This window comes from Plutella xylostella, chromosome 21, assembly GCF_932276165.1.
Source record: "Plutella xylostella chromosome 21, ilPluXylo3.1, whole genome shotgun sequence".
Lineage (NCBI taxonomy): Eukaryota > Metazoa > Arthropoda > Insecta > Lepidoptera > Plutellidae > Plutella > Plutella xylostella.
The window spans coordinates 8,220,484-8,234,246 of NC_064001.1; the positions used below are offsets into that span (position 1 = coordinate 8,220,484).

General features: G+C 39.1%; 2 protein-coding genes across 2 annotated transcripts; one reads left to right on the plus strand and one right to left on the minus strand.

Annotated features, from left to right (window-relative positions):
- Positions 1-1,885: 1,885 nt before the first annotated feature.
- LOC119693237 lies at positions 1,886-2,517 on the minus strand. Its single transcript, XM_038116090.2, has one exon. The coding sequence runs from the start codon at positions 2,341-2,343 to the stop codon at positions 1,990-1,992; it is 354 nt and encodes a 117-aa protein (XP_037972018.2). The 5' UTR covers positions 2,344-2,517; the 3' UTR covers positions 1,886-1,989.
- Positions 2,518-3,662: 1,145 nt separating this feature from the next.
- Positions 3,663-8,857, plus strand: LOC105387025. Its single transcript, XM_048628466.1, has 3 exons — positions 3,663-3,680; positions 4,283-5,594; positions 7,851-8,857. The coding sequence occupies exons 2-3, from the start codon at positions 4,883-4,885 to the stop codon at positions 8,642-8,644; spliced, it is 1,506 nt and encodes a 501-aa protein (XP_048484423.1). The 5' UTR covers positions 3,663-3,680; positions 4,283-4,882; the 3' UTR covers positions 8,645-8,857.
- Positions 8,858-13,763: the final 4,906 nt, after the last annotated feature.

Below are 13,763 nucleotides of genomic sequence, written 5' to 3' on the forward strand. Positions count from 1 at the left end.
CTTTTCACTTAGCCCACTAAATTAGTCGGTCCCACCTGCTTTGCTCCGTAGATATAATGGCCTCTCCTCACCTAGGCAGGGCCCTGGCTAATGACAAAACTTTCATCCACGCCGCTAACTTAATACATACGAAACTAACTTAACAGTTATGATACAAGGCTTTATGTGTTAAAGAGTAAAGTGAGTAATGAGTTAGTCAGTACGTGGTTGGGACTTTTATTGTGGCATTGTTAAAAGGAAATGACTTGTGGAGGTGCAGATGGGTTTTAAGGGTCCCTCTGTAGATCGACTATAGTGTTTTCTTGAATCCTCATTGAAAACAAAAATAAATAAATATAATAATCAGTAACGTCAGTAGTATTGAGGTAAAAAAAAATGTACCTAAATAATGAATAAAAGTTGTCGCAAATAACGTATATTAATCATGCTTATTTTATTCAAAATTAAGAATATTTTCCCTTCAGGGGCTTTGTTTGACTTAATATCTATACATGAGGTACGTTTCTCATTTCGCTAAATATACATCAAGGTACTATGCATCAAGGCACTTAATTCTAGTTCAATTACAATTTGACCTATCGTTGCACCGCATTTCATAATTAAGTTGCGCTTAACTTAACGTTGTCAGTTGTGAAACTGGTAGCACGATAACTAACCTCTAGAGTTAGGTTTATGTTGGACTGAACATTATATATACATAGGTACATGTTTATACTATAAAATCAAATAAATTAGAACTTCAGCAAGAAAAAATAATCTCTTAGATTTATCTTAAAATATTCCGATCAGATTTACTGCCACACGGATTTGCTTTCGTATGAGAATGTTAATACTGTATTGAAATATCGCATAATGTGTATCGGAACCAAGGATTCCGGCGCATAATGTATAGACGACCAGCAGCTAGACCCGCCCCGCCCCCCTTCCGTTAACAACTGCTAAAGCAGAGAGGGGTGTTTGAATACTCGGCGAGGGGTCACAGTAAGCTGGTCGAATGGTAAACGCTGTAGAACCAATGCCTCAGGAGCTACTTAGAGCTTTGAATATTTATAACGTATTAGCTGAACGATGCTTGCGGGTGACTCGGAGTATTAAGATGCAGAATATCGAGAAACAATATCACCCTGTATATTGGACTAAGGACGTCTGAAGCAAAATCCGGTTAGAGTTCAGATTTGAGATCCAAGAGACAATTGAGGTCGAAAACAATATGTGGTCATGTGTTTTTTTATAAATTACGTACTTACGTACCTTCACTCACGAGCAATTAAAAAGTTCCACTTACAAAATGCCGACACCAAATGACCCCCATTTTTTCAAATGATTAATTTAGATTAAATTATAAGTATTTACGTTTTAGTTAGTAATATTGTAATGCGCTATAAAGCTACGTTATTTTGAAGACGGCGTCATTAATAAATAAAATAAATACATGGAGACATCTCACACACGGCCATCCGACCCCAAGCTAGGCAGAACCTGTGTTATGGGTGTCGGACAGCTGATATATCTACACAAATACATAGATAGATAGATACTAAATATAAATATCAACACCCAAGACCCGAGTACAAATATCTGTCTTTAAACAAATATCTGCCCCAGCCGGGAATCGAACCCGGGACCTTCGGCATAGCAGTCAGGGCCACTAACCACTACGCCATTTGACTGTCTCATCATTAAGCTAGTATATGCGTAAAGGAGTAATTAGGTGCTATTGTCACTGGAACTTTTTCATTGCTTGTAAAGTCAGATTTAGACAGGTTTAGTGACTGGTGCTGAAATCGAAACGTTATGTACTGGTCTTATGTATGTAATTAAGCATTATTTTGGAAACATATATAAATCTTAAGTTAGTGAATCTCAACTCGTTGAAATATTAAAGTAAAAGAAAAAAAAACCTTGTTTATTCATAATAAGGACATATACAACAAAGATCACTTGACAGTTCATAATAGTTATATGCTAATTCTTATCCATTCAATCAATTCACGCAGCATCGGCTAATCTGAATCCTCCGCCTGTTTCGCCTGGATTGCCTTCCCCTCCAGAAGCAGGCGGGTTATTCTCTGGTGTAGAATTGTCAGGTGTCGTACCACCAACAGTTGTAGATGAATCAGTTGTTGTTGATGTTTCATCGCCAGTAGTGTCAGTAGGTTTGGGAGTAGCCATGTCATTCTTTTCACTTTCGCACTGGTCGAGTTTCGCGACCAGCCGGTTCTTCTGTCCCGCTATCGCCAGCACCGACACGAACAAGCAGAACGAGAGCAACGACAGGAAAACTATCGTCTTGTTGTTCAACATCCACGTCAGCACGCTCTCCATGAAGTACTTGAAATTCATTGTTGTGGTTTTTGTTTTTTAGTCTCTCATTCACTGATATGTAGGTACAATTCAATCGAGCTGTTGATTTTGCATCTATCGCACTATGCACTGTTTTTCAAACACAGACTCAATTTAATAACGTCTGTTCGGATTCTTTTTCTAGGAAAAACTGATGATGAATAACGCTACGTCAATATTGTTCCAGAATATTTTATCGCTACTCAATAATCTACACAAGATAAACAGTAAATTATCGATACTATATCGCCGTCTGCCAGAGCCGGTGCAATCGATTGTGGACTCTATAAAAACGGAATGTGGTATAAAATACAAATCTTGTGCCTGTGAATACTATCTGTGACTGATGTAGCTCAGCTAGATACGATACTCTGTTTGGATTTTAATTTAGTTTATCCGCAGTTGATCAAATATTTATTTTTACTCTTGTACCTTCCAATATCTGTAACTTCCTTTTCACTGATAAAGTACTAACTTAATGCATCTGCAACTTTTTAATAATTTACAGGGACTTATGACTAATGTTTTATTTCACAATCATTCGATAAAGCTATTAATCATTCTCGTAGTTCTTCGCTATGACAAATCACTAAATATTTCTGATTCACACATTATGTTCAGGTTCACACATTATGTTTGATATTCGTGTTTATATTATTATCGACACGTGTAACAGGGACTTACTAGAACGTCATAATTATTATTGCATCATATTATATTATAACTTATCTCATGAATAATTGATCTTTCTGACATATTTTATACTTATTGGAATTCCTTACTTTCGAACTGACGTACTTACATCGGAATCATAAACTTTATACTTCACAAACAGCGGTATTTCGTACTTTGAAATACAGTAGCGGAGTCTTATTATCTTTTATACGCATATATTATATACGGGACATATAGAATCTTTAAGAAAAGGTTAAGGAATGGGCGATATTGATAATACCCATTGTTGCGGCTATTGAAGCTGGCAACATCGGTGCAAGAGGAGGAGCGCGGGGAGCGGCGACACCACCTATAAATGCGTCATCTTCGGTTGTCCGGACCCTCTTACCCTCTTACCTTTCGGACGCACGATCTTTTCATACATATTTCTCATACAACCATTGTAAACCAGACATTAAATTATTCATACCATAAAATACAGTCCACTCATTTATTAGCTTAGGGCTTATCCAATCTACATAGTCAGGACCCTAGGCCCCATCAGTTTGGTCCTTTCGCCGTCTTTACGAAGAATCGACGCACGCGCACGCAGTGGACTTCGGACCCCCAGTTCGCCGGCATTTTGGAGGACACGTGGAGGACTAAGGACACTGACAAAAGGAGTGAGTCGTTCCAATTTCCTATCTTTCCTTATCTCATCTTGCTTTCCAAATCCTGCATAATTCCAGCGATTTAATTTAGCGCTAATCGGATCGGGCATTGCGATCTCTTTATAGTGTGATTTACTTCATTCATAAATAGATTCATTCACATATAGCTACTTCTATAACGCATTTCAGCTGTTTCAGAGGCAATAAACTCATAAAATTCACCCATTCATAAAATCGTGCGTTGCTTATCAGTAGCCGCATTCTTTCTATTGTCCGCCGGCTGACCTTGGCCGTCAATGTGCTTCGCATAACCTTAACTATACATTAGTCGTATTTTAGCTACATTCATTGAAGTACGTATTTATCGCCTTGCTTAATTACAACTTATAACATAATATAATCTAATAATGGCTAATAACAGTGACAAAATTGATAATAGTGAATTAAAGCTTCTAATTAAAAAACGTGGTTCGTGTAAGGCCCAACTCACGCAGTTTGAAACCTTTTTGAGTCGCTTAGATGGTTGTGATGGGCTAGGTGAGCTTCTAAAAACGGAGTTAGGGATACGTATGAAGAAAATCGAGTTGCTACAAAGTGATTTTGATAAATTACAGTGTGAAATCGAGTTGCTGTCGGACAACGTGGACGAGGCTTATGCGGACCGCGATCAGTTCGAGTCCAAGTTGTTCCGCCTGCTGTCCGTGGCTCACGGGCTGCTCGCGGCGGCGGCGCGCTACCCGGCGGCCGGGGCTCCCGGGGGAGACGGGACGAGCGACGCTGCCGAGGAATGCCGTGGAGGAGGTTTCGTCAGGCTGCCCAAAATTGACCTTCCTCACTTCGATGGCGATTATCAGCACTGGCTTTCATTCAGAGATACGTATATTTCACTTATACACGACAACACCAGCATTAATAACGTAAATAAATTTCATTATTTACGTGCTGCACTTACAGGCAGCGCGTCTTTGATCATTCAAAGCTTGGATCTAACCTCTGAAAATTATTCTATTGCTTGGCAATTACTTTCTGATAGGTACGACAATCCGAGATTGCTTATCAACAATCACATTAGTGCCTTATTTTCTGTGGACCCCATTCAAAGGGAGTCTAGCTCAGCATTACGTAACATTGTTGACGTAACCAACAAAAACTTACGTGCCCTCGCCTCTTTAGGCGAACCAACCGATCATTGGGACAGTTTAATTGTTTTTCTTATGTCCAAAAAGCTAGACTCGTCCTCTTACAGACAATGGGAAGAACATAGAAACAATCTTGATTCTTCGCCCACATTACAGCAATTTATTAAATTCTTAATTAACAGAGCGGATCTCTTAGAAACCTTAACTGATACATTTAAATATAAACAAAATAACAAACCTAATAATAACAATGACGCATTCAAAACAAAAAACTTTTTAGTGTCCACTGATAACACTAGAGCCTATTCATGCCCAATGTGCTCACAATCTCACGGCTTATTTAATTGCCCATCATTCAAAGCTTTGGACATTGATTCACGCATTAAAAAAGCAAAAGAAAGTCGTGTTTGCATGAATTGTTTACGATTAGGTCATGTAGAAAACGCTTGTACGTTGACACATTGTAAGTACTGTAAGTACAGACACAACACATTGTTACATAAAGACGTAAACAACAAAAACACATACACCAACAAATCTGCTTCAGTACCTACAACCAGTGGTTTAGCGAACAATGTAGCCCTTTCGTCGGACATTTCACCAAGTACATTAAATAACCATGGCTCTGTACTGCTTTCCACAGCGCTCGTGAAGGTGGCAGACAAGCACGGGAGCCTGCACACAGCGCGGCTGCTCCTCGATAACGGCAGCACTTCTAATTTCGTCACCGAGTCCCTCTGCGAGAAACTTGATCTGAAGAGGTATAACGCGAGCTCCACAGTGTCAGGTATAAATAATCATGCGACCGCCACTACAGAGTCTTGTGACCTTGCTATACAGTCTTACACCGGTGATTATAGGACTAACGTGCGCTGTCATGTGTTGCCCCACATTACTAAATGTCTGCCCTCGTCTTATATAGATACAACAAACATACCTATACCTACCGGAATACTACTGGCTGATCCTTCCTTCAATGAGCCTGCGGCCATAGATATTCTCGTAGGTGCTGAATTCTTTTGGGACGTATTAGGTACAAAAACCATAGACTTAGGTAAACGTCAACCTAAGTTACATCATTCTAAATTAGGCTGGCTCTTATCCGGGTGTGTTTATAATAATAATATTTCCCATAGCCAATCTTATCTTTGCCATTTCACCGACACATCACGCACTGAACCCAGTCTTACGCGTTTTTGGGAACTTGATTCAGTGTCTTCTAAACATTGCTTATCTTTTGAAGAAAACAAATGCGAGGAACATTTTAAAAATAACACTTGTCGTGACGTTGATGGTAGGTTTATTGTTACCATGCCGCTGAAGGAATCTCCTGAAGTCTTAGGCAATTCTTACACAATAGCCAAGCGTCGTCTCTTATCTTTAGAACGCAAATTAGACAAAGACCATAATCTTAAACATAGATACCATGAATTTATGCGAGAATATCTTGACTTAGGACACATGACTGAGAATAATAATACTTATGTACCTAATGAAATTAATTATTCCTAATGGAACTCTTATTCAGATAACCTATACTTTGCGATAAACATAAAAGCTGGTAATAAAATTACTAAGCGGACCATACTTTCATTGATAAGTCAAGTTTTTGATCCCTTAGGTTTAGTAGGCCCTTGTACAGTCGAAACTAAAATTCTCATACAAAAACTTTGGATCAACAAATATGAGTGGGACCAGGAAGTTCCACAACATATAAAAACATTATTTCACGATATCATTAACTCCTTACATAACTTAAACCAATTTAATATTCCTCGCTGGGCTTTTTCAGATCATATCATAAAAACAGAAATCCATACATTTTCAGATGCTTCCGAGCGGGCATATGGCTCATGTGTGTATGTAAGGACCATCAGAAATGATGGTACAGCGCACGTTTGTCTTCTAACCTCGAAAAACAAGGTGGCTCCCATCAAACCCACCACCATCCCTCGACTCGAGCTTTGCGGAGCCCTGTTAGGCACAAGACTCTGTAAAAAGGTACTTGATTCACTCACCGTCAAGATCGATCAGTGCTATTATTGGTCGGACTCGACAATAGTACTGGGCTGGCTTAACACAGCCACTTCTCGTCTTGAGCGCTTCGTTCGCAACCGAGTCAACGAAATACAGGAGAGTACTGCCGGAGACACATGGAGCTACGTTCCCTCTAAACAGAATCCTGCGGATCTTGTTTCTCGCGGGGTGAAGGCTGACTTAATCAGTGCATCGGCGTTATGGTGGAGCGGGCCCACTTTCTTACATAATTCTAACTCAGAATTTCCCTCAACCCCTAACTTAAAAAACATAAATCAACTTCCAGACATAGTATTACATACAAGTATAGTGGAAACTAACGAAATAAATACATTAATGAATAAAATTTCTAATTACAGTAAATTAATAAGAATATTTGCATATGTACAGCGGTTCATTTATAATTGTAAAAATAGTAATAAAAAATATGGTAACTTATCTTTTTCAGAATTAAAATCATCAAAAATCGCCTTGCTACAAATCGCTCAACAAGAAATGTTCACCGACGAATATCATATTCTCAAATCGGGAAATACTTTAAACAAGAAAAATAGATTGATTTCCCTTTCCCCTTTTTATGATACAGATAATAATCTGATCAGAGTTGGAGGTCGTCTTGACAACAGTTGTTACAGTTATAATGTAAAGCACCCTATACTCTTGTGTAGTAAACACCCTTTAACCAAACTTATATTTGAGTTTCATCATATAACCTTGTTACATGCAGGTCCTCTTTTGATGCTTTCATGCATAAGGCAAAATTACTGGCCACTCTCGGGACGTAACCTTGCTAAACGAATAGTTCGCACTTGTGTACGTTGTTTTAGAGTGAAACCTAAATCAATACAGCCAGTTATGGGTAATCTGCCAAGCCATAGAACTAAATTAGAGTTTCCCTTTTTAAATACTGGGGTGGATTACGCTGGGCCAGTGCTTATAGCCGATCGTAGCGGAAGAGGTGCAAGACTGACGAAATCTTACCTATGCATTTTTATTTGTCTTGCAGTGAAGGCGGTGCACATCGAGCTCGTCTCGTCTCTCACGAAGGAGGCATACCTGGCTGCGTTAAATCGCTTCATGGCTCGCCGGGGAAGGCCCCAGACCATTTATTCGGACCACGGTTCCAACTTTATTGGTGGTTTTAACGAGCTCTCAGATCTTTTTAGAAACTCACTTAGCGACATTCCAACCATTCTATCACATGACGAAATTGATTTTAAATTTATTCCTCCATATAGCCCCCATTTCGGCGGAATTTGGGAGGCGGCTGTCAAATCTGTCAAACACCACTTGCGGCGTGTTCTTGCCCTAGCTCATCTCACTTATGAAGAAATGATCACTTGCCTGAATCAGATAGAGGCCATTTTAAATTCACGTCCCTTAACACCTCTATCTTCTGATCCTTCCGATCTTTCATTTCTTTCCCCCTCCCACTTCCTCATTGGACGACCGCTCACGTCGGTTCCTTATCCTCAGGTGTCGGACTGCAACGTGCATCGCCTGAACCGCTTCCAACGCATCGAATTCCTGCGGCAGCACTTCTGGAAGCGATACTGCGCAGAGTACGTGACCTTGCTCCAGCAGAAGACGAAGTGGCTCACGTCGACGGGACACCTACAAGTCGGATCCCTTGTCTTGGTCAAGGACAAGACGCAACCCCCCTTGATGTGGCTCATGGGACGGATCGTCCAGCTACATCCCGGCAAAGACGGAGTCAGCAGAGTGGCAGACATAGAGACCAAACGAGGCATAATTCAACGGGCCTACAACAATATCTGTCCTCTACCCTTGGACTGTTGAATACCTCAACGGCGGGGAGCTTGTTGCGGCTATTGAAGCTGGCAACATCGGTGCAAGAGGAGGAGCGCGGGGAGCGGCGACACCACCTATAAATGCGTCATCTTCGGTTGTCCGGACCCTCTTACCCTCTTACCTTTCGGACGCACGATCTTTTCATACATATTTCTCATACAACCATTGTAAACCAGACATTAAATTATTCATACCATAAAATACAGTCCACTCATTTATTAGCTTAGGGCTTATCCAATCTACATAGTCAGGACCCTAGGCCCCATCACCCATAATTTCTTGGGCCATGGTAACTTAGTAATAATAATTATCAATATAATAGCTTGAACACCCTTGTTGCGTAGAGCTGTAACTTCCATAGGTAAAGGTAGACAAAGCCAGTGTTCCCGGTAGCTGGCGGACTGGCGGGGGTGATAGTGCGCCGGCTTAACTACTCCAATGAGATTGAGTAGAGCCGTCAGCCGCTGACAATAATCCCACACGTGACACTGGCAGAATCGTCTCTTTGCACGAATACGAGTACGTCTCTGGAGGGTTGCTCTAGCTACTACAAAAAAATGAACAATCAATAGCGGTCATTTCGTTACGTTAAATGCTACAAGATAAAAAGTGGTGTTTAGCGCAGCAAAATCTACGTTTTTTGTAAGCAAGAATGACCTTATACAGGGTGTTGCAAAATTGGTATACTAGGCCGAAACCTACATGTGCAGCATTTATTTATTTATTTATTATATTGGTACACAAACAGTTATAAGATACAGAGTTCCAAACATATACAATACGAGGTTACATTTCCTTCCTATAACCGACTAGAGTGCACACTTCAGTTTAATTATTAAATTTTGAAAATATTAGTTAAGAGCTAGTTATCACTACAGTATAACATGCAGGTACGATAATTTAATAAAAAATATATAAAAATTAATATAGCAACCTGTAAATAATTAGTTATTTTGACAGTTTGGCAAGTGCCCTTTTGAAGGTGGAAAGTGGCTGTCCCAAGATATCAATAAACTTATTTTCACTAACGAGATCATTGTACAAGCGGCATGCCCTGTGCAAAGGATTGTAAAAAGCAGCATTTATTGTTGTGGAAGGTATTCTAAAAAGTTTAGGATTTCTGAGTCTGTAATTTGTATTTATTTCAATCTGTTCAAGTAGAGAGGTGTGTGAGATGTTATTTGTTATCTTATAAAGCATTAACAGAGATGCCTGGTCACGCCTACTGTCAAGCCGGTCCAGTTTGAAATACTGTAGTCGTTCATTGTAGTCTGACAGTGAGCGCCTGATCCCATAGCGTGAGGCCAACATCCGTAGGAACTTCTTCTGTATGCGTTCCAGCCGAGCACAATGTACTGCATAGTAGGGAGACCAGATAACCGACCCATACTCAAGGATACTCCTTACTAGTGATAAATATAAAGTAATAGCACTTTTGGGTGACTTGAATTCTTTGGTTACACGCATAATGAAACCAACGAGTTTGTTACACCTTGCCGATAAATATTCATACTGTTCCTTAAACAAAAGTTTTTGATCGAAAAGCATGTTATATCTAAGCCCGAAACTGAAATCAGAATTTGGAAATTCGCGAAAAATATATTTTTTTTCCCATAGTAAAAGTCACGTGACCAACAAAGTTTCTATGGAAAATGAATTTTTTTTTTCGCCAATTTTCAAATTCTGATTTCAGTTTCGGGCTTAGATATAACATGCTGCACATGTAGGTTTCGGCTTAGTATACCCTTTTTGCAACACCCTGTATATCTGTGTGACTGTCTGTCCCACGTAATGTTGCTCTGAAATGGATAAATTTATAAGTATATCGGCCATTATTTTTACCCGACTACGGCAAAGCGAAAAGCAGGGTTATATCCAATGAGTTTAACTGTTCTTTAGTGTAACCAGTATAGACCTATTTTACGTCAAAGTTGTATTGACAATGTCAAATCCCCGCCTCACCAGCACCCCACCCACGCCGCGACTCAGTTGCGACTCCGCCTCGACTTCTTCAATTAGCGTAGACCTAGCCTCGCATATAGAAAACATAAGGGAAACGCGCCTCTTTGCCATCGCCGCCTCGGCTATAGTGACAATCCGCGAATTTGTCGCTGGCGACAAGTCCGCGGACAAATCAGCGTGTGAATTGGTAGGTGGGTGCGGCGCGGCGCTCGCCGTCTGGGCTCGCGAAAACAGCGAGAGAAGTACAAATATGATCCTTGTGCAAGGCTCAACAAAGTTCACAATCGACTGGACTGCAACTTGGAGCTCGTGTAGTGTGTTGGCGATGACAGATTTGTCCACGGAATGGTAAGGCTCGGAGCTCGGCTTGCGGTGCGTGAAGTGAATGGGGTGCTTAACGTTTCAATATTATCAATTCTCTGAAGCCTGTATAAAAACGAAATCCGTAAAATGACAGAACATAAGAACATCCACTCTAACAGAATTTTTCGAATTACGGATCGGCCTATAAAGTTTTATTTTCATTACATTAAACAAATAAATTTTCCTCCCTCAGGAAATCAAGTACGACACCGGAATGGTATTCGAATAAATACGATCTAACTGGAATGTTCGTATTGTAATCGAATAACTGTCAATTATTCCCATCTCTAGTGATATCACCGTCTGCATCGATTTCTGAATAGATATTTGTAATTTACATTTCTATCTCTATTCATGTCAGCGTGAGTATCGCTTGCATGAGTAAATTGTACTATCATAATTTTGTTATTTAACGGCGAAAGTTTGCGAGTGTGCTCATAGGAACGGCAGAACCAATTTTGATGTTTAATTTGTAAGAAGCATAGACGCTTGGTTAACATAGAGGCAGCATATATTTTTAAACCGGAATACCCATGTTTTAAGGCCAAGCTAAGATAATGGAAGAAGAAGCCAAGTAGTAGTTGTACCAAGTTACTACCCAAATAATATCTATAATTAATACTTATCCTAACTAATATTATAAATGCGAAAGTAACTGTGTCTGTCTATCTGTCTGTCTGTTACTCTATCACGCCAAAACAACTGAACGGATTTGAATGAAATTTGGTATACATACGGTCTAGACCCTAGGAAAGAACATAGGCTACTTTTTATCCCGGAATTCCCACGGGAAAACTTTTTAAGGCGAAGCGAAGCGCGCATGAACAGCTAGTGTATAATAAATTAATAATGAACAGCCAACCACTTATATCTGCAATAAAGTTTTATCTTTCTTTCTTTCTTTTTAATCTAGGTACCTACTTGAAATATAATCCATATCACAGGAGCATCTACGATAAACTTATGTGCCAATTAAATTTAAGTTTTATAATGAATGAGTTAAAAACAAAATTTGTACTGAAAATTTTTCCCGCTATGTCGGCGGTAAAATGGCAAATACCAACATTGCAAATTGCCAAAATTAAACGGCTACGAAATTGTGATTGCTTTGTAATTTCGCTTTATGTTTAAACTTTTTATGTATTTAGGTGATAATAGGTCTTCATTCAAATGTATGATTACCAAGCCTAAGGTGGAGTGAGTTCAAAAAGTGATACGTTTTTATTTTCTGATCTACCTACTGAATCATAAAATGTGTAAAATATTAGAGAACATAAAAAATATATGGTCAAAACTCTTCTATAAGCCAACCATAACAATGTTTAAATAAAATAAAAAAAAAACGACGCCTCAAAACGATGTAAAAAGTACTCAAAAACTGACGACTCTATCCCCAATTTTTTCAAATGGGTAGGCCAGATAACAGGAATCGCACGTAATAGTATTAGCCACGCCCTACCATGCATTACCAGTATTCAGTCGTGCCTACCCACAATAAAGACTGCCATATCAGTAGCTGCCAGTGTATTAAAAGTTACTGGGCAATGTGCCGCCACGCTAGTCTAACTAGACAAAAAGGTAAATTACCTTCTGTATTTTAAAAGGAAAAGGACTGACTCATCGAATTACAAGAAATACTTTATTGATTTAAAAACTTTGACCAAATCTTTAATTATTGATTAACTAATAAAATTTAGTAATCATCTCTGAGTAGTAAATAACTTAAGACTATTATGAAATAACAAATACGGTTACAAAATGAAATATACATTCTTAACTGTCCTAAAACAAAACAATATTGTTTACCTTTTATCATACCCATTGACAATATTACATTACACATTCGCAACATATAAGAAGACCGACTCATGATGCAGCAAAATGTGACAAACATATTACCAATATCAAGAAAAAACTTCACGGAAGACTTGAAAAATGTGGCCCGGCGGTTGCAGTGACGTGAAAAATGACCCTTTTACATTAGGAGACCAGCCGATTCTTATATGTAAAGAATTGTTAACATTAAAAAAGGTCCCTAAAACTCTACGTTCAGGGAACACGGCATACGATCGGTTGGCACAGCTGAATCTAAAAGCTTGTGGTCCGCCGCACCGACAATTTTACAGAGACCTCTCTCGCGTTTCGTTTGAAGAGCAACATTACGGTCTTTTCGGGTGAAATGTGGAATGGTAATAGATCTTCTATTCTGGTCAAAGGCGTCGAATTGTCCCTCAGAGATCGCTTCGGCCTCTGACGTGATATTGTATAAAATAATTTTAGGGTGGAACGATAACTTTAGTCTTGATTGGGGTGGAAAAGTGGGGAAAAAAAGTTTTTTTTTTGAAAATAGGGAACGGACGGAAAAAAAGATGTCGGGACATTTCATGTACACAGCTATGCAACCCTAGTCACCTAGGTCTAGAGGTTTTGCTCGATTATTGACAAAAAGACAGACAGAATATTAATTATAATTTTGATAATGTAAATTTTTATCTCTCAAACACGTAAATTAGCGGAGGTCAGAATATTTGTTTTGCTCCTACATAAAGATTTTAATTTTTATAGCCTCTTTCTATTTATTCGTCTTCTTCACTTTAAAACTAAATTCTCCTTCAATCATACAAACGAGGAATTGCAAACAAATAATCTTGCTCACCATCTTATACAATCAGCTCAAAGTTGTAAACATCCGACACGTTTTAATGAGTCAATTAAGTGAAAAACAACATTAAAATATTCAAGCAATGGAGAAGCAGCAACATTTTTCCGGAACTGGAGTGGT